At 37.9% G+C, this 24,067-nt stretch overlaps 1 protein-coding gene across 7 annotated transcripts in view; it reads right to left on the minus strand.

The window, feature by feature from the left end:
- Positions 1–24,067, minus strand: part of GLIS3 (GLIS family zinc finger 3) — a 496,781-nt gene that overhangs the window by 93,294 nt on the left and 379,420 nt on the right. For 6 of the 7 annotated variants that reach the window (XR_013533768.1, XR_004744698.3, XM_078368412.1 and 3 more), the window contains 2 exons: positions 20,378–20,539; positions 16,037–16,147 (listed from right to left, as the gene is read on the minus strand). Coding sequence is in view for 4 of the 7 variants with exons in the window: in XM_078368412.1 (XP_078224538.1) it covers positions 16,037–16,147; positions 20,378–20,539 (273 nt within the window). In the remaining 3 variants the exon portion in view is untranslated. Of the gene's footprint in view, positions 1–16,036; positions 16,148–16,471; positions 16,597–20,377; positions 20,540–24,067 lie in introns of all 7 variants that reach the window. The other variant, XR_013533763.1, reaches the window with a different exon arrangement.

Consider the following 24,067-nt stretch of genomic DNA (forward strand, 5'->3'; position numbering starts at 1 on the left):
AAATTACAGGCATATGCCCATAATCATAGCTACTGGTGAGGCTGAGGCACGAGAATCGCTTGAGTTGGGGTGCGGAGGTTGCAGTGAGACAAGAATGTGCCACTGCACCCCAGCCTGGGCGACAGAGTGAAACTGTGTCTCAAAAAAAAAAAAAAAAAGTAAGAAAAAAAAGAAAAGCAAAAAAGAATAGCCTTAGTGAGGCAGCTACTGTGTCTGTAGTATTTGAACAGTTAAATCAAGTTAGTCCTTACTCAGAGAAACACTGGGCATTTAAGATGTCACATGACACTTTGCTAGGTTTTAAAAGAGGGTTCTAGATTGTGGAGTAGGAAAATACTCTTTTGCTGAAACATTTTCTGGAATGCTAAGATTGTAAACAGTATGTTGAGACTTAATGAACGGCTTTGCATTAAGCAGTATTAACTAATCCTGTAGCATATTCTGCAGGTCTTTTGGCTTGTAGGAAACAGCATTCTACCTTTTGGTATCATAATTGGCTCCCTTACCATTTCTAAACTTTCTCATTTCTTGAGAACAAATTAAAGAGGGTAGAAGAAGTAATTTAAAAATGCATCCTGAATCTAAAGGCCAAAAGAAAATAATATTTATAAAATGGCTCTGAATTAAAGCATCTGAATCAGAGATTGGGTTCCAAATGGAGACTGTATAAGGCTCCAAGATGTATTTAGTAGTCAAGTTCTCCTTTCACAAGCCAGAATCCAACTAAACCAGCTAGGGCAGGAAAAATACTCTTCTCATAGAAAATTCTTGCTATTAATTGACTTTTACATCTTATACCAGTTTCCTCAGAAAAAAATGAAGGATAACAAGACATGTTCCTTTGTATTGTATCACCTTCTAATAATAACCATCACCACTACCAACAGCCCTGAGGCCACTGCCCCTCCTCTAATGACTGAACTCCATCTATGCACAGGACTGCAACATGCACTGTTTGTGTATTTCCTCATGAATCTCTACAAAAATCTTACAAGATTGCTATTACCATCCTGACATTCCAAATATGGGCCTGAAGTTCAGAGATACTAAGTAATTCATCTAAGGTTATATTATTAAAACTGGTGAAGGAGGGCTCTGAATCCAGATCCATGACTCAAGAGTCCATATGCCAAAGAAATGAGCAGATAATCACGAGAGAAAATAAAATAGCAAAAAAAATTAAAAGAATAAGTAATAATTGTAAGTCTTCTGTCAATTTAGAAAAGGCAGATTCAGGAAACAGCCAAGGCCTAAGATGGTCATAAAGGTAAAACTCTTCATGATGAAATCTGATATGGTTTGGCTTTGTCCCCACCTAAATCTCATTTGAATTGTAGTTCCTATAATTCCCATGTGTTGTGGGTGGGACCCAGTGGAAGATAATTGAATCATGGGGGTGGTTTCCCCACACTGTTCTTGTGGTAGTGAACAAGTCTCACAGGGTCTAATGGTTTTATAAGGGGAAATCCCTTTCACTTGTTTCTCATTCTCTCTTTGCCAGCCACCATGTAAGACGTCCCTTTGCTCTTCCTTTGTCTTCTACCATGATTGTGAGGCCTCCCCAGCCATGTACAACTGTGAGTCAATTAAATCTCTTTCTTTTATAAATTACCCTTTCTTGGGTGTGTCTTTAATAGCAGTGTGAAAACAGATTAATATGGTATATTGGTACCAGTAGAGTGGGGTGCTGCTGTAAAGATACCCCAAAAAGTGGAAGTGATTTTGGAACTGAGTAACATGGAAAGGTTGGAACAGTTTGCAGGGCTCAGAAGAAGACAAGAAAATGTGAGAATGTTTGGAACTTCCTAAAGACTTGTTGAATGGCTTTGATCAAAATGCTGATTATGATATAGACAATGAAATCTAGGCTGAGATGGTCTCAGATGGAGATGGGGAACTTGTGAGCTACAGCAAAGGTGACTCTTGTTATGCTTTAGCGAAGAGAGTGGTGGCATTTTGCCCCTGCCCTAGAGATCTGTGGAACTTTGAATTTGAGGGAGCTGATTTAGGATATTGGGCAGAAGAAATTTATAAGCAGAAAAGCATTCAAGAGGTGACTTGGGTGCTGTTGAAAGTATTCAGTTTTAACAGGGAAACAGAGCATAAAAGTTTGGAACATTTGCATCCTGGCAATGTGATAGAAAAGAAAATCCCATTTTTGGAGGAGAAATTCAAGCCATCTGCAGAAATTTGCATAGGTAGCAGGGAGTCAAATGTTAATCACCAAGACAATGGGGAAAATGTCTCCAGGGTATGTCACAGATCTTCATAGGAACTTGGTGGCCACTCCTGCCATGACTGAAAGGGGCAGCTCAGGCAGTGGCTTCAGAGGGTGCGAGCCACAAGCCTAGGCAGCTTCCACATGGTGTCGAGCCTGCAGGTACACAGAAGTCAAGAAGTGAGGTGTGGGAACCTCTGCCTTGATTTCAGAGGATCTATGGAAATGACTAAATGCCCAGGCAGCAGTTTGCCACAGGGGTGGGGCCCTCATGGAGACCATCAGCTAGGGCAGTGCAGAAGGGAAATGTGGGGTCACAGCCCCTACACAGACTCTCTACTGGGGCACCACCTAGTGGAGCTGTGAGAATGGGGCCACCACCATCTTTCAGACCCCAGAATAATAGATCCACTGACAGCTTGCACCAAGTGCCTAGAAAAGCTGCAGACACTCAATGCCAGCCTGTGAAAGCAGCCAGGAGGGAGGCTATACCCTGCAAAACCACAGGGGCAGAGCTACCCAAGGCCATGGGAGCCCACCTTTTGCATCAGTGTGACCTAGATGTGAGATATGAAGTCAAAGGAGATCATTTTGGAGCTTTAAGATTTGACTGTCCCACTAGATTTTGGACTTCCATGGGGCCTGCAGTCCCCTACTTTGGCCGATTTCTCCCATTTGGAATGACTGTATTTACCCAATGCTTGTCCCCCATTGTATCTAGGAAGTAACTAACTTGCTTCTGATTTTATAGGCTCATAGGTGGAAGAACTTAAATGCCTTGTCTTTGATGAGACTTTGGACTGTGGACTTTTGAGCTAATGCTGAAATAAGTTAAGACTTTGAGAAACTTTTGGGAAGGTATAATTGCTTTTTGAATGTAAGGACATGAGATTTGGGAGGGGCCGGGGTGGAATGATATAGTTTGGCTGTGTCCCAACCCAAATTTCATCTTGAATTGTAGCTCCCACAATTCCCATGTGTTGTAGGAAGGATCCAGTGAAAGATAACTGAATTATGGGGGCAGTTTTCCCCATACTGTTCACACTGTTCTTGTGGTAGTGAGTAAGTCTCACAAGATCTGATGGTTTTATAAGGGAAAACCCATTTCACTTGGTTCTCATTCTTTCTTTGCCAGCTGCCATGTAAGACATCCCTTTGCTCTTCCTTCATTTTCTGCCATGTTGTGAGGCCTCCATGTGGAGCTGTGAGTCCACTAACCTACTTTCCTTTATAAATTATCCAGTCCTGGGTATGTCTTCATCAGTAGTATGAAAACAGACTAATAGAATATCTAAACTCATATATCTCCCATTCATATAACAGTATCTATGGAAGAACTGACAATTGGCAGGGATTTTTGATCCAAAGACATGGAGTTCTAGATGAAAACAGACATTAGGTTAGTAGAGTGTCTGGCTGTGATTTTAAAACACATAAACATAACCACATATATGTTTTGTATAAAGGAAAAACAAAATAGATATATAACTAATTCATATTTATACCATAATCTAAGTTTCATTAATCACTTTAAACAAGGAAGCTCTCTTTAAGGAAAAAGTTAATTAGTAGAGGATTCCAGAGTAGACAAACCCAGTTTACTGAAATTTCAACAACCACTTGTCTTCTCTCTTAAAAACTTTAATAGACAACGTGTAATTCTAGTAGTAGTAGTGAACCTTTATTGGGTATGTGTAATGTGTCAGGTACCATGCTGAGTGTTTTACTGTCATTATCTTATTTAATATGATACAAACACACAATCTTAACAAACATTATATGATATAAAATTATGACAAAAATGACTGATTTACAAGTTAACATATTGTGATAAGCATGTATTGTGTAACTTTTGTTATAAATAATGCAAAATCTAAGTTAAATAAATAATAAAGTATCTATGTATTTGCTTAAAGTTTAATCTTTCACTCTCCCAGCATGATGTCTTAATTGTCAGGGACATTTTTGCTCTGAACAGTCAATTTCATAAATGAAAGGGAGTGGGACCAGGTACATCCAATAATTAATTTCCTTCTTAGACAGGCAAAGTGGCTCACACCTATAATCCTACCACTTTGGGAAAAACTTCTTAAGACCAGGAGTTTGAGACCTGCCTGGGCAACATAGCGAGACTCTATCTCTACAGAAAATTTAAAAAAACAATAATGAGTGGGGTGGCCTGCCCCTGTAGTCCTAGCTACTTGGAAAGCTGAGGCAGGAGGATCACCTGAGCTGGAGTTGGAGGCTGTAGTGAGCTATGAATGCATCACTCCATCCTGGGAGACAGAATGAGACCTTGTCTCTAAAAATAAATAAATAAAAATTCTTGTGTTTTTCTAGTGCACTAATATAAAGGATAATTTGAGAGTCACCATTTTCATGTGGCCAGCATTACCTTCAAATAAAGTAACCTCAGTGAAAATTTAGCATAATGAATTTTAGTGTGTGAGTGTGATGGTAGGTTTTACATGTACACTCGGGTAGCCTGTAGTCCCTGGGTATTCAACAAAACACTAATCTAGGTACTGCTGTCAAGGTATTTTTAGACGTAATTAATATCTATAATCCATTGACTTTTAAGTAAAGGAGATTATCTTTCATAACCTGGGTAGGCCTGATTCAATCAGCTGAACAGCCTTAAGAGCAGAACTGAGGTCTACCAGAGGAAGAATGGATTCTACCTATGGACCGGAGTTTTAGCTCCTGTACAACAAATCTCACAAACTAGGAACTCTGCTGCTATCTTTACTCTTTCTCCTCCCTCACTCCTGGCATTCAGTCCATCACCAATTCCTGTCCGCTCATTTTCATCCCAACTGGCACTACTTTTGTCTAAGCCTCTATTAAATCTTGTTAAAAGTGCACACAGTCCTAACTGGTACAATTTTCCTAGTCTATCTCCACTTAGTGATTTAATTCACCATCTATGTGGTCAGTCTTGTCAAAATCCAGCTTTTACATCTCTGATTATCTCAAGAGAAAGGAGCTGATCTCATTTTTGTACTCTCAAACACTTAGTAAAATATCAGACATTCCATAGTTATCAGGTGTTTGCTGAAGAATTTGAAATTCTGAAGGCATAGGAGTCAATCCTCCAGGGAATGAATACAAGGCATATAATCTTCTTAGTTGGGGAAAGTCTTTTGGGATATTATAACTAAAGCCAGGTGAAGCAAATACTAGAAGTCCTGCATTTCTTTTATCTCAGAGAATCTTAATTTGGGAGAGTCAGTAAAATCTATACTCTCCCCAGAAGAACACATTTTGCATATAATTTCTGGGAGTTCATGAGCTTCCTAAAACACAGCCATCTATGGGCCTTTGCCCATGGTCTATGAGCCCCAAGTCAATAACCCGTGAATATAATTAGATTTCACAGGTTCAGATTTGATTTAAATTCCCTCTAGTTTGGGTTCTAGCTTCCTTTCCTTTGTCTGGATCTTCTGTTGTGCTATTGTCCGAGTATCCATTATGACCCAGAAAGACTGGCTCTAGTAATCACTGAAAGATGAGTCCACTTAAAAGAATATTGTGTTCTTAAAAAGGAAAGTATTTTCAAGGACGCTACTGGTCTGTTATTAGTCACAGTAGACTGCCATGGATTGCAGGTATGTGGCATAACAATGCTTTCTACTGAATTAGCTCCCCTTTCACTTCTGGGGCCCCATGTTTGCCTTTCAAGCTAGCTGCAAAGAAGGGAAAATGGAAAAACCAGGGATATGTAACTTAAGCTAGGTCCTGAAGCATTCGTGGCACTGCTTAAAAGAAGACCATACCTTTTGATATCCAATCCAAACACCTCTCTAAGACACGGCCACCTGCCCAGTATCCACCATGAAAAGCTTTTGTATTAGGCTTATCCACGCCCTTGTATGAAGTCACCCTGAAAACAAATCTTCACAGATCAGAGATCCAATATACAAACAAATGGGAAGATACTGCCTATGGATATCAGTGACAAAGTTCAACTGAAGCTGAAAAGGAAAAGACAAGAGAGAACTGGCAGAGGGAGCAGTAATTGCACAAGGGACATGAACACTTCAATGGGGATGGAGAGGGAGCATCTGAGAAAGGCAATAGAGTGAGCTGTATTATGATATTTTAGGACACTATATTTAGGTAGTAGAGAGCCTGAGCTAAATGCTTTTATTCCAAAATCACTTTCATCAAGAATGCATAAAATTTAATAAGAGAAAAGGAATAAGAGGCTTAGAAGGCTTCTGTCAGTCAGTCAATCAGAAAAACAACTATCTAGGAACCCTTTCCATAATGTAGCTGTGCTAGGCACTGTACAGCCTGAATAGCTCATTAAAGGACCTGTCAGAGGGTCCTCATTCCTTACATAGTTGGCCAGAACTGTGCCCCAAAAACATATTTTTTGGACCCAATTGCCTATTTTCAGGAGGAACAGAAATAAAAGTACTTTGCTACATTTGACAAAATGTTGTAATGTAATAAAGAATAATACTGATCTCCTTATTGCTTTTAGACAGCAAACTGTAAGACTTTACTCCTTAACAATCTCTATCATTTGCAAAGGAACTCCCAAGCACCATGTTCCAGAAGCTTTCTCTGTGGGACTTTATCACAGCATTTCCTCCACTGGACTGAAAGCAAACATCGCTCAGTGTCTCCTGTTAGAATGTAATCTTCAGGAGGGCAGGGCTAGGTCTTGTTTCTAAATCCTCAAAGCTGCCACAGGGCCTCAACTGTACTGATAGAGCAGGTCCTCGAATAATGTGGTGTCTGTATAATGCTGATGAGAAAAAAAATCGATTCCTGGCCATAGCCACTGTCTATGTGAAGTCTGTGCATTCTCCCCATGTCTGTATGGGTTTTTATCTAGGTACTCTGGTTTCCTACCACATACCAAAGATGTGACCATTAGGTGAATGGGTGTGTCTACATGGTTCCTGTGTGTGTGTGTGTGTGTGTGTGTGTGTGTGCACATGCACACTGTGATGAGATGGTATACTCCCCAGGCCTTGAGCCATTGAGTATGATCCAGCTACCCTCAACCTGGAACTTAAACAACTTGGAAAATAACTTTTGAATTTGCTTTTAACAGTCTTCCTTTCTTTCTTTTTTTCTTTTTTTTGGAGACAGAGTTTCGCTCTTGTTACCCAGGCTGGAGTGCAATGGGACGATCTCGGCTCACTGCAACCTCCGCCTCCTGGGTTCAGGCAATTCTCCTGCCTCAGTCTCCTGAGTAGCTGGGATTACAGGCACACGCCACCACACCCAGCTAATTTTTTGTATTTTTAGTAGAGACAGGGTTTCACCATGTTGACCAGGATGGTCTCGATATCTTGACCTCATGATCCACCTGCCTCAGCCTCCCAAAGTGCTGGGATTACAGGCGTGAGCCACCACGCTCGGCCCCACTTCAATGTTTAGTGTTAAAAGTGATTGAGAGAGAACGATCCAAGATGGCTGATTGCTAACATCTCGGGATTGCAGCTCCCAGTGAAAGCGCAGAGAACGAGAGAACACCACACTTTCAGACAAATTTTTGTCACTCACGGACCAGAAGATTCCCAGTGGAGGAGCCCCGCGGGTCGCCAGTGTGACTCTTGTGGCCAGCGCAGCAGTTTTGCTGGCACCTCGGCGCGGCAGCTCTTGGTGCAGAGTAAACGGGACTGGGTCCCCTTCTGACCAACTTTTGGAGCTCCGGGAAGGCAGAGTCGCCTATTACGGACTCAAGAAGGAAGCCAGACTGGAGATTCCCAGGCAGAAAAGCACCATCAGTCTTAACGCCGCTGTTTTGGTGCAGTGGGTTGCTCAGATTTCAGCCCTGGGAATTAACAACTTGGACGTCCACTCAGAGACCTAATTTGAAAGTTGGGAATTACAAAGACGACAGGTGGATAAATTTACAATGATGGGAAGAAACCAGCTAAAAAGGCTGAGAATACTCAAAATCAGAATGCCTCTCCCTCTAAAGAGGATCACAGTTCCTCATCAACAAGGGAACAAGGCTTGATGGAGAACGAGTGCATTTCATTAACAGAATCAGGCTTCAGAAGGTGGATAATAAGAAACTTCTGGGAGTTAAAAGAACATATTGTAGTCCAATGTAAAGAAACTAAGCACTTCGAAAAAAGGTTTGACGAAATCCTAATGAGAATAGACAATTTAGAGAGGAATATAAGTGAATTAATGGAACATGAAGAATACAATATGGGAACTCCGAGAAGTATGCACAGGTTTAAACACTCGAATTGATCAAGCAGAAGAAAGGATATCAGAGGTCGAAGACCAACTTAATGAAATAAAACGAGAAGACAAGAATAGAGAAAAAAGGATAAAAAGGAATGAGCAAAGCCTCCAAGAAATATGGGACTATGTGAAAAGACCTAATTTACGTTTGATAGGTGTACCTGAATGCGACCAAGAGAATGAATCCAAGCTGGAAAATATTCTTCAGGATATTATTCAGGAAAACTTTCCCAACCTAGCAAAGCAGGACAATATTCAACCCCAGGTAATACATAGAACACCACAAAGATATTCCTTAAGAAGAGAAACCCCAAGGCACATAATCGTTAGATTCACTGGGGTTGAAACGAAGGAGAAAATACTAAGGGCAGCCAGAGAGAAAGGTCAGGTTACCCACAAAGGGAGGCCTATCAGACTTACAGCAGATCTCTCAGCAGAAACCCTACAAGCCAGAAGAGAGTGGGGGCCAATATTCAACATCTTTAAAGAACAGAACTTTCAACCCAGAATTTCATATCCAGCCAAACTAAGCTTCACAACTGAAGGAAAAATAAAATCTTTTATGAACAAGCAAGTACTCAGAGATTTTATTACCACCAGGCCTGCTTTACAAGAGCTTCTGAAAGAAGCATTACACATAGAAAGAAACAACCAGTATTAGCCTTTCTAAAAATATACCAAAAAGTAAAGAGCATCAACATAAAGAAGAATTTACATCAACGAATGGATAAAGCAGCCAGTTAACATCAAATGGTAGTAATCCTAAATTTAAATCGACTAAATCCCCCAATCAAAAGATACAGCCAAAACCTAACGGTATGCTACATCCAGACCCATTTCACATCCAAAGATACACAAAGACTCAAAACAAAGGGATGGAGAAAGATTTACCAACCAAATGGAGAGCATAAATAAATAAATAAAAAGCAGGAGTTGCAATTCTCGCCTCTGATAAAATAGATTTTAAAGCCACAAAGATATCGTGGTAAAAGGATCAATGCAACAACAAGAGCTAACGATCCTAACACCCAGATACATAAGACCTATAAAGAGACTTAGACTCAACGAGACAGAAAATTAATAAGGATATCCAGGACTTGAACTCAGATCCAGAACAAGTAAACTTAATAAATATTTATAGAGCTCTCCACTTGAAATATACAAAATATACATTCTTGTCAATACCACATCACACCTACTCATAGGTTTAAATGAATTATTGATCGGCCATAATTAATACCTATTTTTAGAATAAAGCAACATTTCCATTCTCTCTCCCTCTTTTTCTTCCTCTTTCTTCCTCTCCTCCACTCCTTTTTTTCTTTCCTTCTCTCCTTAAAAAAAAAAGTGATTGAGATCTTTATTTAGAAGTTTGATGATGTTTTTGTGACCAGAAATATGCCATAGGAACTTAATTCTGGTTTTATCAATTAGCCTTTGGTAAAAATGGTTTTGTTATATATCACATTGCTTAGAGTTGCAGTTTTCAAGAACCTATTGAGGCCATTAAATGAGGACACAGTGTGCTCAGAGAATCACATATGCTGACCGTCTGAGTCATTTTCTTAGATGGAAGCACTAAGCTATGCTTCTCATTGTCTAGAATGCAGTCCCTCTAGTGCCATCTCAATTAAGGAGGACAGGCTGCAGAAAGGTGCATTTAAAACAAATTAAGATGATCCTAACATCGATTGCTGTGGTATTAGTAGTATCAGGTTCTTTTTTAAAAAGCTCAAAAAGGAAGGTACAGTATTGCAACTAAAGCAATGCTTTTTAAAAATTTGCAGCCAATCTATATCAATCTATATATATTTTTTCATTTCTTTTTTTTTTTTTTTTTTGAGACAGAGTCTCATTCTGTCACCCAGGCTGGAGTGCACTGGCACCATTTTGGCTCAGCTCATGGCAACCTCTGCCTCCCAGGTTCAAGCGATTCTCCTACCTCAGCTTCCTGAGTAGATGGGATTACAGGCACACACCACTGTGTCCGGCTAATTTTTTTGTGTTTTTAGTAGAGATGCGGATTCCCCATGTTGGCCAGGCTGTTCTTGAACTCCTAGCCCCAAGTGATTCACCTGCCTCACCATCCCAAAGTGCTGGGATCACAGGCATGAGACACGGGACCTGGCCTTATTTCTAAATTAATCATTTAAATGTGTTCCCACTAAAGATATGCTCAGCTCCTCACACAGGCCTTACCTGCCCATTTCACCTTAATAGGCCACCCTCTGTTAATATCTGTATCAATTCCCTTATTGTTTCCCTGTCTGTATTTATGTTGTTGATTTTCTGTTTATCTTTTCATTGGTGTTGGACTTTATCAAGAGAATGTAAATCTATGAGGGCACAGAATACATCTGTTTTATATACATTTTTATCTGTGGATATAACCTCATGCCTGACACACAGTAAGTACTCAATATATTTATCTGTTGAGTGGAATAAATGGTATTCTTTGAGATTGTACTTTTCAATACTTTTTTTTTAAAGATGGCGTTTCATCATGATGGCCAGGCTGGTTTTGAACTCCTGACCTCAGGTGATCCACCCACCTCAGCCTCCCAAAGTGCTAATTTAGTAGAAGGGTAGTCGGTTGAGATCTCTGGAGAAAAGATGGTTTAGTTGGCCAAATAATTTTGAGCAATGCCTAACATTATCTTCCTTCTGGAATATTGGCATGTCCAAGGCTCTGAGAACTTTTGCAAGAAGGAAACCATTGAACAGTACTTAACTTCGTACTATAGTACTAATAGTACTTAACTTAGTGCTTAGTGTTTTCTAAATTTATATGACCAAGAAAAACTTTTTAAAAGAACTATCTAATAACATTCTGTGAAATGTATTCTAAAGAACACACCTTGTGAAATAGCTTTAAGCACCAATTAAGATCCTGGACCATTACCCTAGAGATGATGGTAGATATTTTTCTGTATTTGTTGAAAGGCCAAAGACAGCTTTTTCTGATCACTCAAGAAAGGAAGAAAAGCTTATTCTCACTAACTGGTCACTTTCATTGACAATGTCTCCCAACTCCTGCAAATTATGGATTCTTACTTCTTTTTAAATAGCTTCCATTACCATGTAGCATCAAAATGGTCTTAAAAGCATAGCTGACATCATATTGGGTCTACTTAAAAGGAATGCCTCCAAGAAATTGGTTGCAACTCCAAATCAGTGCTGTCGGCACAGGGTTAAATTTAAGATGGCTTATTTTTTCATTTGAGTTCAATTATTAATTAGCATCAAAATTTCTAACCAAAAACACTTGTTTTACAAAAGAATCTCCCAGAGCTTTCTTGAAATAATTTACTTTCAAATGAATGAACATCAGGATATTCAGGTATGTCTCACCATTATTTTGAGGTGTGAGGTAAGTAATGCATCATCAACAATGGTGAAAGTACAGAAGTTTGTCACTCACTTTTAAAAAATCAGTGCTATTTGAATGTCATCCCTATAACAGCATTACTCTCCCTCACTTGTATTCCAATATAGTTTCTAAAATGTGAGAGGAAGAGGTGGACTAGTTAATCTTGAGATGATATGTCTGTGGTATGTGCCTATTACTAATATTCTATTAATAGTAAGACTGATTTTTAATTTATTCCTGAGCAGAAACAGGAAAAAAATGAAAAGGGATTGCAAAATCTGGGGTGGCCCTTAATCGTGTACCCATTTGTGCATATACCAAACCATCTGCCATCTAGACCATGACTAAAAGCAACTGACAAAAAGTGAGCCTTGTTGGTCCACTTAAGCTATGCTTCAATTTAAAGGAAAAAATATATTTTTTTCACATAGCTCTTAAAGATTCAAAGAACTGTACAAAGCAAAGTGAGCTTATGTGGTACTTAATGAAAATGTTCTGTTTTTGAGTATATCTGGGGGAGAGGTGGTGGTGGCTCTGAACAGATTCCAAAAAGTTACCAGTTCTCAATAAAGAGTTGCAGTTAACAGGCTGCCCTAATTTTGCCAGAAAGCAATACAGTGCTGTTCTCTAAGTAGGAAATATAAATGTGTGTTGCATTCACACCCATTTAAAATGCTGCCCTTGGTTTATAACAGCCTGTTTTGAGGTCACAAAAGTGAAAGCCATCAACCATGGTGGATCATAGGTCAATGTTTAACAAACATTTAACAAATCACAACTAAAGTTTGAATCTTTGTGGAAGCGTGAAATGGATGAAAGATTCTTGTCACCTCTAACTTCTGGCCAGGCATTCTTTGTATCCACTTTTTAAAAGTCCATTTCAATACCAGGCTGGAGTTAAAGGAAACCTGCCTGTTCATGGCACTTCCAAGGTGAAAATGAAAAATTCTGATAAAGCTCATAGCCTTGAGGAAAATTTCAAGTGGCTTATTGCCTTAGTTTTCTCTTATTTCACTTATTCATTATCAGACAGAATTGAAGGACAGATTCTGCCTTTTGCTCTATAGGCTAACTTCTATTCTCTGTGGAGACCATAGCTGGTTACTTAAGTATTTCGCCACCCATTTATCTGTGTAGCCCTTGATTTAATGGACTTGAGATCTGCAAAGCACATTCCATGAAAGACGTCTGTACATCGACTGATGGGATGTGTGGGTGTACACAAAGTATGCAAAGAGAAAAGTTACTCTTCTGCATGCAATGAACCAAATTATCCCCATTCCTTTACAGGAGAGGTTTTTTTCCTTCTTCCTTTTATTTCTTTTCACAGTTTGAATAATGTTTGGCTGAGATTTCAGGTTTTTCTTGGTTTGCAGTAGGATCCGACAGGTGTGGAAAAGGGCCACATGCCCATGGTCAGGGCATCACTTTTGAGATCCCTGCCCCTCCTCACACCCATTTATCTATGGCTATGGATGCCTTGTCACTGGCCCCAATTCCACAGTAGGACTCATAAAGCTGGCAACGTTAAGACCAAAATAATGTCATTTAGTGTCTAGGGGGAGGTTACAAAGAGGATTAGAGGCAGGCAGGCAAGCAGGGTATATTAAATAAGTCCATGACTAACAGGGTATGACAGAAAAGGGTTTTATTCTTTTCAACAGAACAGTTCCCTAGGACTGGGACCATTACTCCACTGTGCCTTTATCAGGCTGGAATTTTTATGGTTATTTTTGATTAATTCACATTTTTGTAAAGGCTTTTTTGAAATGATGCCAGTTTTCAATTTTTAATTAAAGTCATAAATAATCTTAATTCTACCTTAAAAGGTTTATTGTTTCTTTTTTTTTTTTTTTTATTGCTGCCAGGAAATATTTCAAATACCAAGTCCTGATGCGAGTGAGCAATTAGATTCTCTCCAAGGTCTAGTAACAACATTGTATCATGTAAATATTACACACTGGTATATCAGCACAAGATCTGAAAATGTGGATTGACTAGTTTCAGCTTTATTAGGAACTGCTTCTCCTGGGAGTGACATTTCCTCTTTTTGTTGGATGGAGCAACTTTCATCATTTTAATTTTCACAAATTAATCCATCATGGATTCATAAAGAATTTCTATAATCTTTGGATAAAAAGCAGGCTAAAATTTGGAAAGTAAACACTGCAAATACATCACTAAGGGCTGGGCAATGCAAGTCAACAAGTCAATGAAATCAAATTCAACCACTTGCAGAAAACAGTGACCATGAAATGCTAATCTATTTGAGAGACAATATCTCCTTGTACCTAAGACAAAATTAAGAGAACACTGCAATATTTGACATGAGAGTATAATACTGCTCCTTAAAAGTATGCCCTTGTTTATTTAGATTGCTTGTTAAAGGCTGTCTCCAAATTGTCAATAAAATAATAGTTTGTAGTCTCAATATCTGGTTTTATTTTTTCAGGCGGTGCTTCAAGAATCGTCCACACAATCAAAAGTACTGTTTCTTTATATAAAGGCTGAAACACGTCATGTTTGAACAGAAACCATTAATAATTGCTGAAAATATTCCCTATTATGTTTCCAAACCTGTCAACCTAGGTTATCTTCTTAACTTGAACATCACAGCGTTGTTTATTTGTCTAGATAGGGGACCTATACTCTTTCATGTCCATGACAGTTGTTAATCACTACAAGGATACTCTCCGATGTTATTGATAGATTTACTATTACAATAAAACCTTACACATTCGGACAACTTGGAGGCAGAAAATGGTCAGACTTAGTGGGGAAAAACTCTCATCTAGAAGGTTTTTTTTTTTTAATCATTACTTCAAATTTATAAGGTATATATAGATGATGACAAAAACAATAGACAGTGGTCCTGCTGAAAGTAGTTAATAGTACACAAAAAGGGTGTGTTATTTTAAGAAGATTGAGCACACCCTTTCTAACTTATTTACATTATCAATTAGCAGTTCCTTTGCTTTTCTGAAATACAGGAATATATTCAGTGTCTGTCTAATGATCACCAATATGAATTTCCTGGGATTCCAATTAAAGAAATTTAACTATATTTCTGGTAAATTATTTTAACAATTAACTTACAAGAGTGGGTTTGTATGCAATTACGACTATCTATCAAATCCCCCTGACTGAGCATTTTTCTAACTCACAGGGAAAGGTCAAATTCTTTCCATATATGCACCCTCAGCTGGCATTGTGCTAATACCTCTCAAGGAAGAAAAAAAAAATCTCAAGTAACAAAAAGACTATAGAGAATTTCCCAACATAAAAGTGTTAAATCCCTATAAACCATGAAAGAATGCAAGATTTCTAAGTAGAAGCCACGGTGACCTGAAAACCCTTGCCATGGGGTTCAATCACTTGAAATACGTTGAGTCTTAAAACTGCCCTTAAATTTGCTACAAAGGGCCCTTAAATGAATCAGGCACCTATCTCAATACTGATGAAACACTCAAAAACCCAAGGTCAGCTCAACATGCTTTCTGCCATGAATAGAAGATACTCTCACTGGTCCAAAAATTTAAAAACTTGGTTATTAGGAAATGCCTTGAAAGGTAGTAAGCTCTCTGTCTCTGGAGGGGTTGAAGTACAGTACAGCCAACCACTTGCTAGACATCTTATGGAGTTAGAACAAATCTAAGATATTCTTATTTTTATGAACTTTGAAAATGCATTAACCCCTCATTAATGTCAAAGTGATTTTAAGTTCAATTCCTTTTTCAGATTTTCATAAAAATCCAGAAATCTGCTTTTTTCTCTAAGCTTAAAGAATGCTCTCTACTTGTCCTAGAGACTTACTTACCTTCTTCATTAGAGCTTTATGATTTTGGCCAATTGATATTTTATGAAAAAGTACTTCTTTCTAGAGAAAACGTCTGTGGCATTGTTTTTCCCAATTCAATTTTCTTTCGCTATCTGAACTTAACTTTAACTTCCATAAAAGCTTTTATGTTGCTTTCCAGTTTAAGGGACTTTCACTACTTTTCTCTGATTCCTATTATACAAGCTTTCTCCAGAAATTTGCAGAGCTATACCAGCTATGCAAAGCATAGCCTTGCTATTGCTTCATGGGAGACTTACCTCCTCAAATGGTCTATAAAGCAGGTTACACCATGAGAAGTATAAGAATTTCAAGCACCCTACAGAAGTTCTGTGCATGGAAATAATAATTTAAACATGCTTTTCCTGGCTGGAAAATTCTCTTTTAAAATTACCTTTTTTCTTGCTTGATGATCTTTGGAAGAATGTGCCTTCACATGCTTTCTTAGGGAACTTGGGTCTGTGTAGCGTTTGGTACATCCTGGAATTTGACAAGCATAAGGTTTCTAAATGAGAAAGAAAGAAAGAAACAGCTGTGGTTAAATCATAAAGGTAACTGGGGAATGTTTTACTCAAAGACTATTGACTTCAGAGCATGAACTGTTACCAACTGACTAATGTGAAATGCTGGCTAACACTCATGCATTTTAATTACAAAGTCTAGCAACTTTGCATGATGGTAAAGAGAAGGGTAAACTTTCAAGGAACAAAGAGATGCCCTATCCTTGATGATTTCTAAGAGATTGCTTTAGTGTGCACTCTAACCACAAAACCTCTTGCGGCATTTTTTAATGTGGAAATTATTAATAAGCATCTCCAGTCATACTTACAGTTATGTTTCCCTGAGAATAATCTTTGGTACTGTCAGAAACTAGTAAACACATATTCTTTAAGGGTTCAGGTAAAGAAGCTGTAGAAAAGTCCAGAAAAAAACTGGGTATTTTTCAGAAGAAACCTGATTCAGAAAGAGAGAGGGAGAGAATTAAGAAGAGAAAATTAGTGTAAAGTGAGTAAGAGACAGTAGGTTTCAAACGGACATGTGAAAAATTATCCAGAGAAGCATTAATAATATTAGTTGCAGAGGAGTCCAGGTAGTAAGCCTGAGTTAATTGAATAAGCTCTTGATGGAGTGCAATCAGAACACACATTTTGGCTATTCCGATTCCCCCCATGCTCCTGAAAGATGTGAGGTGTGTGCTTAAAGCTGAGTCTAGGCTATGCTTTTGTTTTTTTAAGATGTTGTTTTGTTCTTGTTGCCCAGGCTTGAGTGCAGCAGCTTGATCTCCACTCACTGCAACCTCTGCCTCCTGGATTCAAGGGATTTCCCCTGCCTCAGCCTCCCGAGTAGCTGGGACTAAAGGCGTGTGCCACCCCCTCCGGCCTTTTTTATTTTTGTATTCCTCGTCCTTGGTACAAAATAGAAATGAATGAATAAGAGCAACTCATATCCATTCACATTTCAGCACCTATTCCTACTGTTATGATCCTTAAACTCATCAAAGGTTTGAGACTATGACTCGTCAGTTGTGAGATAAATCAAAATCTTCTGCTTATTTCAAGAAATGAAAAATTAAAAATCACATGATTAACTATGTTCATAACATATATTAATAGTAACTGGTCTGCTTAGTGTCTCCTCAGGTAAGGTATTTGAGCTGCGCTTGTATAATGTGAAATGTAAAAAAGAGACCTGAAAGCCTATCTTGGGATTCTTGCTCTAGAAACTTGCTATAGTTTTAAAATATATATATCTAATTTCTTTTTAATGTTGCTTCTGTTTTTATATGCATGTGTGTCATTCTGTGGGCCAAGAAATAAGTGGATTATATCATTTAACCTACTAGAAGCCATATTTATGGTTCACTCCATTTTTGTGTCTTTTTTGATTCTAAGAACAAGGTAAAATCATGAATATATAATTTAATTTGGGAAACTAAACTTGAATACTGTGTTTGATATCTGCTATGTTCATTGACTATTTGACTGGTTGGTTGAATCATTCCAAAGTACAATCCCAGGATGTGCTGGGCACTGTGCTTCAGATTAGGGATTTAAAGGTGAACAACGGATAAACCAGCTTCTCCATACCTCATGGCTTCCACAAAATAGTGAGCTTATTATTGGCTAAAGTCACTTGCCAATTAGTTTCTATTGAGCAAGCAAAGGTTTTCTTTAACTTGGGAATCTTTTCCGAATTCACATAGCCTTCTTGCACTAGCCTTCCCTACCCTGCGTTGGCCTCAGGGGTACAACTAGCTAAGATCTTTGCTGGCAATCCCATTGTGAAAGCTTCTGCTTTGAGCATTAGAGGAGATGTTGCATGTACAAAAGGCTTAATGACTATTAAGAAGTTACATAAATTGATGCCATTATTATTACCATGATCACTACAATTTAGGTTGGTGATGTCATTTTCTATTTGATTTTGAGATGTTCTAGAGAAAGCTTGACTACACACCCACTTTTCCTCTCAGCTGACCTTCATTTTCTTCTCTTGTTGTCAGCCACCAGGATGGAACTGGTATGCCAAAATAGCAATGTCAGGTACTGGGTTAAGTAGTACTGCTGCAGCTGTCATTTTATCTCAGGTTACCTAAGCTTTAACTAGCATGCTACACTTCATCCAACCATATATTTTGTATTTTCCACCTGTACTGTATGATTACTTTCCCTGTTTAGATACTGAGTTTCTAATAGAGAAATTAATTAATACAACTTTTAAGGGTTAGAATTAAGAACTCAATAATCTTTATGGGAAGGTGACTTTTTATACTAATAAAGCATCCAATCCACTTAGTTGAAGAAAGATACTTTAACTAAAATTCTGACAGCATTAGCATAAGGAGTACTTAATGAAAAGGAATAAGAACTTAAATTTAAATAATAAATTCTTCAAGCAAGTACAGTTTGTTTTTTAAAACAAGTGTGTGATATCTATAAGCTCTTAAAAGAGCTTACTAATTTGTTAAATGTAGTAAAAATTTAAACAGGAGCTAGTTTGGAGCTTAAAGGAAGAACAATGGTTTAAAAATATTTAGTAGAGAAATAGTTTTTCCAAAAAAAAAGTAGCTGAGTTTTTAAAAGCAATTCCATTGAATAAAAATCAGGAAATTATTGTATTAGGTAGCTATCCCCAAAAGTTTTTAACAAAGATATAGATTTTTATTCCAAAATGATTTCTGAAAATGCTCTTAGTTTGATTAGCTAAAATTAGCTCCAAGCAAAGGAGGGCAGTGCAGAACCGTAACACTTAGCCTCACAATAGTCTTTCAAACTACAGATAACTAGCTGGAGTAGAAGCAATTTCTCAAGACAATCTTGTCTCATAAATGTTCATTCTTCCATGATAAAGGTTAATGACAAATTGGAAAATTTATTGGTTCCTACCAAGACCATTTTAGCACAAGAAAATAGGGCATTTTAACACAATTTATTATTTTTTTTCTTTTTCTACTTAAAAAAAATCCCACTATTCACCACATTTATTTATATAGTATTCTATTATTCTATTGGTCCCAAAATCACTGAATTCAGGTAGAGTAGAAACTGGGTCCATCCTACACCCTTGTTTCTCTAATTATATTTGAGATATTCACTAGGCAAATCATCACATTTATGCATATTAGGGGATAATTCTGTTTAGAAAAGTTATGTGACATATAGCTAAAATGACTTCTATCGATATGACTAATAGAGACTAATATAAAATTTAATAAATATGTCAACTATAACATCAGAAGAATCTTAAATATGTATGAGAAGGTATGTAGAAATAACAGTATCTTTTCAAAATTCAAACTCTGGTGTAGTTTAATAATAGATATCAGAATGTTGGCACCGAAAAAGTACTGTCATGAATACATTATTTGCAGGAACGTGGGATAAGAGATCTGTGATGTGTATAATACACTTACCCTGATGGCTTTGTTAAGTGAAGTGAAATTACCTAGAGTCTATCTGGCCTAGTGTAAGGAAAATGGCATCAAAGCCTTGGAAATGCAAAGGAGGGCTATCAATGTAATTGAGAAAATAAAAGACAAGAATCATAGAAAAGGCATTTGGGAATGAGCAAAATGTAGCGTTAAGGGAGTTAAGGGTGTCATAATGAAAATCAATTGTTCTCATAGGGTTGATGTCAAAGAATATGTGGCTGTTAACAGATAGGAAGCATGAAGAAACTGAACTCTTGGGAAAGAATTGCTTTCTTCTTAGATCAGTTGAAGGTGGAAATACCAGGTGGATTCTAAAGCAAAGGGCCAAATTCACTCTCGAAAATCATTCCAGCCACAAAGTTCTTATGTCAAGAGGAAAAGAACCAGGGTATTAAAAAAAAAACAAAGAAAAAAAAACCAAAAACTGCTTCATATTCCTAGCAATAGCATGCATTACCGACTTGATATCTGAATACTGAGTTTAATGCCAGTCTCTACTGATCACTCTGTGTACTAAAATCTGCTACAGGACAGCCCCTAAACTGCGTTTGCTTTGTACATAGCAGTGACCGAGTAACCCTTTTGTCCCAGGAGGTTGTAATATTTAGAATAACCTGCTACTACAGAAAAATGAAACAGCCAAATAGGGCCCCATCTGGCCTTTTACTAGACTCCATTGCCGCCCTTGGCATTGTCCCTGTAACCTGCAGACCGTAAAGCAAATATTTCACCAGCCCACTGTCAAGCAGGTACTTCCTCACGCTGGGCTCTGGGCTGGGAAGTGCAAACTCCTGCCATTCTTACAGTGTCCAGATGCGTCCGCTGGTGTTTGGCGCGGTCGCTGGAGTTACTGAAGGCCTTCTGACAACCCGGATGCTGGCACAAATAGGGCTTCTCGCCTGTGTGGCTCCGCAAGTGGATCTTGAGATTTTCAAGCCTTGAAAAGGCCTTCTTGCAACCTTCAAACTGCAAAAAGAAAACAATTTTTGGTTGTTGAGAAGAACCTTGAATATTTGAGTCTAGGGGAAAGGAAAAATAATGTCCTTCGTTTCTACGTTGCCTAAAATGATAAAATAAAATCAAACCCAAATAGTAATAAATATTGCTTCTAAAAATATCCAAATGTTTATGTGAAGTGCATTTTTCCACTGAATATAGATGCCACTTTCTGTACCAGATTTGGGTCCCAAACTTATTTCTGTGATTACTTATGTCAGAGAAAATTCACTGTGAGCCATCTGGCTCTGTTAATAAAAAAAACAGTCATGTGTGTCTTAAAGATGTATTGAGAATTAACACAGTTTTCCATTTCCAAATTGGTCTAAATTGAAGGAAGTGGAAAGGAAGAAACTTTTTGACAAATAATAAACTAATAAAAAATCAGAGTGATATATGAGAAAAAGGAGAATTGAAGATCCGTGAGTCCAGGATGAAAAAGGCATGTGTACATTAGATCAAAATGACCATAAATTTCCTTAACTGTATTTGTAAGTTTTTTCCAACTCTCAAAAGAGTGACCATGTTAACATATACGGTAATGCCAAGACTAACGAGATAAAGTTTTTAACACGTTTTATAAAAGAAACTAAAAGACAATTCATTTAGTGTAAAACCATTTTCCAAATAAAGTACTGTAATATTCTAATATTTGTTTTATTTTTTAAACATTTTGTTATCTAATTCATGAGGAAAAGAAGATGAAAGGCTTAAGATTTCAATAAATGTGTCCACTGGTTTGTCAATAACATTTATTGACAGTAACATTTACTTAATGTCTTCTAAGGACAAAATATCAGCTACTGTTAATAGGGTCAAACTTTGGAGTAACGATCTAATAAAGAGAACGTATTGGAGAAGTCCTATAAATGAAGCATAAAGGTGAGATGGGGATTTATCTTTCAACTCTCTCTTTGGTGCGAAACCCCAGAAAATTTATGTTACTTAGACAGTTTTAATCCCATTTGAGTTCCCACTGGAAGGGAAACTGAGAAATATGGAAAACCTACCAGAATGAAGCATAATACATTTAAAGCAATTAAGAAGACTCACATCTTGATAGAGGAATGCAGGGGGGTGAGGGTGGGTAAGGAAGGAAAGTAAGTTCCATATGGTTTCCATTCAAAATTAGCAGGTATGAATTAAACTTGCTACAAGAAATTTTATAAAACTCTCTGGTTTTCTTACTATAATAGATGGTAGAGGACACTGTTCACAACAGAACGACCTAGAACTGGCCAAGTTTTGGTTATTGGAATTTTCATCTTTAAGAAAAGGATGAACTAAGTAAAAAAAAATAATTAAACATGTCATAACTCCATCTATTTAAGTTGTCCAGATTTTGCATGCTGGGGTATTTTAAGAAATTTATGAAAGTTGCACTTATTTTTGATTGAGAGTTATACATGTTTCACAGACATATGTTGGTTTATTTCAATTTTGATATTTTGCTTAAAATAATTTTGGTGTTTTCCTGATTTCTATTTCACATAAAAATAAATTTAGCCTGAACAGAAGATGAATGCTGACAAAGCCAACTACTTTTTCAGCAGAGTAAAAGGAAACGTCACTAGAGGGAGAGAGGAGTGAGGGGGCTCATTTCTGCAGGTTTTCAAGTGACTCTAAAATTTAAGAATAAAGGGAATCAAAATTAACCCTCAACTCATAGCTAAGAGGCCTCTGCTGACCAAACCTCTGTTTTTAGGGTTCTCTTTGAATGACAACTCAGAGAAAACTCTTGGAGCTCAGTTTATTTGACTTGGAATCACCTGGTGGACCACACTTAGGTCTGAAATGAGCTTGTGGTTTTAGACACGCCAAGTCTGTAGCCTAGTTTCTAGCAAGGCTCTTTTGTAGGGTGGATTCCATTTTGGGGCCAGCTCCAGGGCCGCATTCCCAAACCTGAGTAGGCCCCACATCCACTCTGGTCCACAGTCACCCCGATCTTGGTCTGAGAGAAAGCTGCATTGTTTCAGCAGCAGGATGAGAGTGAAGAACTACTTCAGAATAAGCTGTGAGTATAGGATAAAACAAGATCCCTAGTTCTACTACAGAGGGATCATAAGGATCCAAGACATGTCTCTGATGAATTCAAACTGTTCACTTGATACAATATAAACTATATGTAAGAATACCATTTCCAAGTTCTTTCCAGCTAAATGTCCACTTAAATATTCAGTTAAAAGTAAAATAATTGCTATGATTACTATTAACAGAAGTGATAATCAAAGACCAAAGGGCTTATTGTATTCCAAGCAAATCATTGCAAAATGAACAATATCTCACGACATTTTGACCATTTTCTTCCTTTTTTTATTTTGAGACAGGGTCTTACTCTGTCATCCAGGCTGGAGTGCAGTGGCGCATTCTCGGCTCACTGCAACCTCCGACTCCCTGGTTCAAGTGATTCTCCTGCCTCAGCCTCCTGAGTACCTGGGATCACAGGCACACGCCACCACACCTAGCTAATTTTTTTGTATTTTTAGTAGAGAAGGGGTTTCACCATGTTGGCCGGGATGGTCTCGATCTACTGACCTCGGGATCCGCCCACCCTGGCCTCCCAAAGTGCTGGGATTCATCCTGACCATTTCCAAATAGCAAGGATAGAAGAAAAATAGGCACCCAGACTGAAAATGACAACAAAAAAGATTATGTGTAAAATAATCAAAATCTAGCTAATATCAGATGCTTCCTCTGTAACAAGAAAAGGCAGAAGACCATAGAATAGCATTACAATATTCTCAGGGGAAAAGATTATGAATGAAGGGTTTGACCTCATTATGTTGTATGAATAAAGGCAAAAGAAAGGCAATTTCATATAGTCAGGGGCTCATAACATAACAACACCAGCTCACTCTTGTTGACAAAATTCACTTGCTTGAACCACAGAACCTAAGACCAGTAAAATCAGGCACTAAAGGATTAATAAATGACTTAGCGAGGTGCCAAATATCCAGCTCATCACAGGAGTGTCCAGGGCACCACACCTGAATGAACTTGTCACACTGACAATTCTGCAAAAAGAGAAAGGAGGTGCTGTTCATTTCTCTAACAGCATCTGGATGAAACTTGAAAGCAAACAATTTTATCATGAATCATTATCATTTATTATGGGAACAACCCTGTAATTCATCACAAGAATTTCCCCTCCCTTGGACAGTTTTACCCCTAGATTTATAAGTTCAATTAAATGCAAATGCATTAAAAATAAAACATTTAGGTAGGCTTATAAAAGATTATTATGAAATACAACAAAATTGGATTCTTTGGCTGTCTGAGCAAATGGATGCCTTTTATCCTTATTTTTTTCACGTTTTCCAAATCTTTCATGAGTGAGCATGTCTCACCTTGTAAATGGACATCTAAGCTTAGGGAAGCAAGGACCATTAGGAGTGTTTCCTTGGGTTTGGCCAGATGCAGAGGCTTTCTCACTGAGGTTCCTAAAGTTCAAGTTCATGCTGAAACCTAAGGTCCACATTGTCAACTGACTGCTTGCAT

The sequence above is a fragment of the Callithrix jacchus genome, chromosome 1 (assembly GCF_049354715.1).
Source record: "Callithrix jacchus isolate 240 chromosome 1, calJac240_pri, whole genome shotgun sequence".
NCBI lineage: Eukaryota > Metazoa > Chordata > Mammalia > Primates > Cebidae > Callithrix > Callithrix jacchus.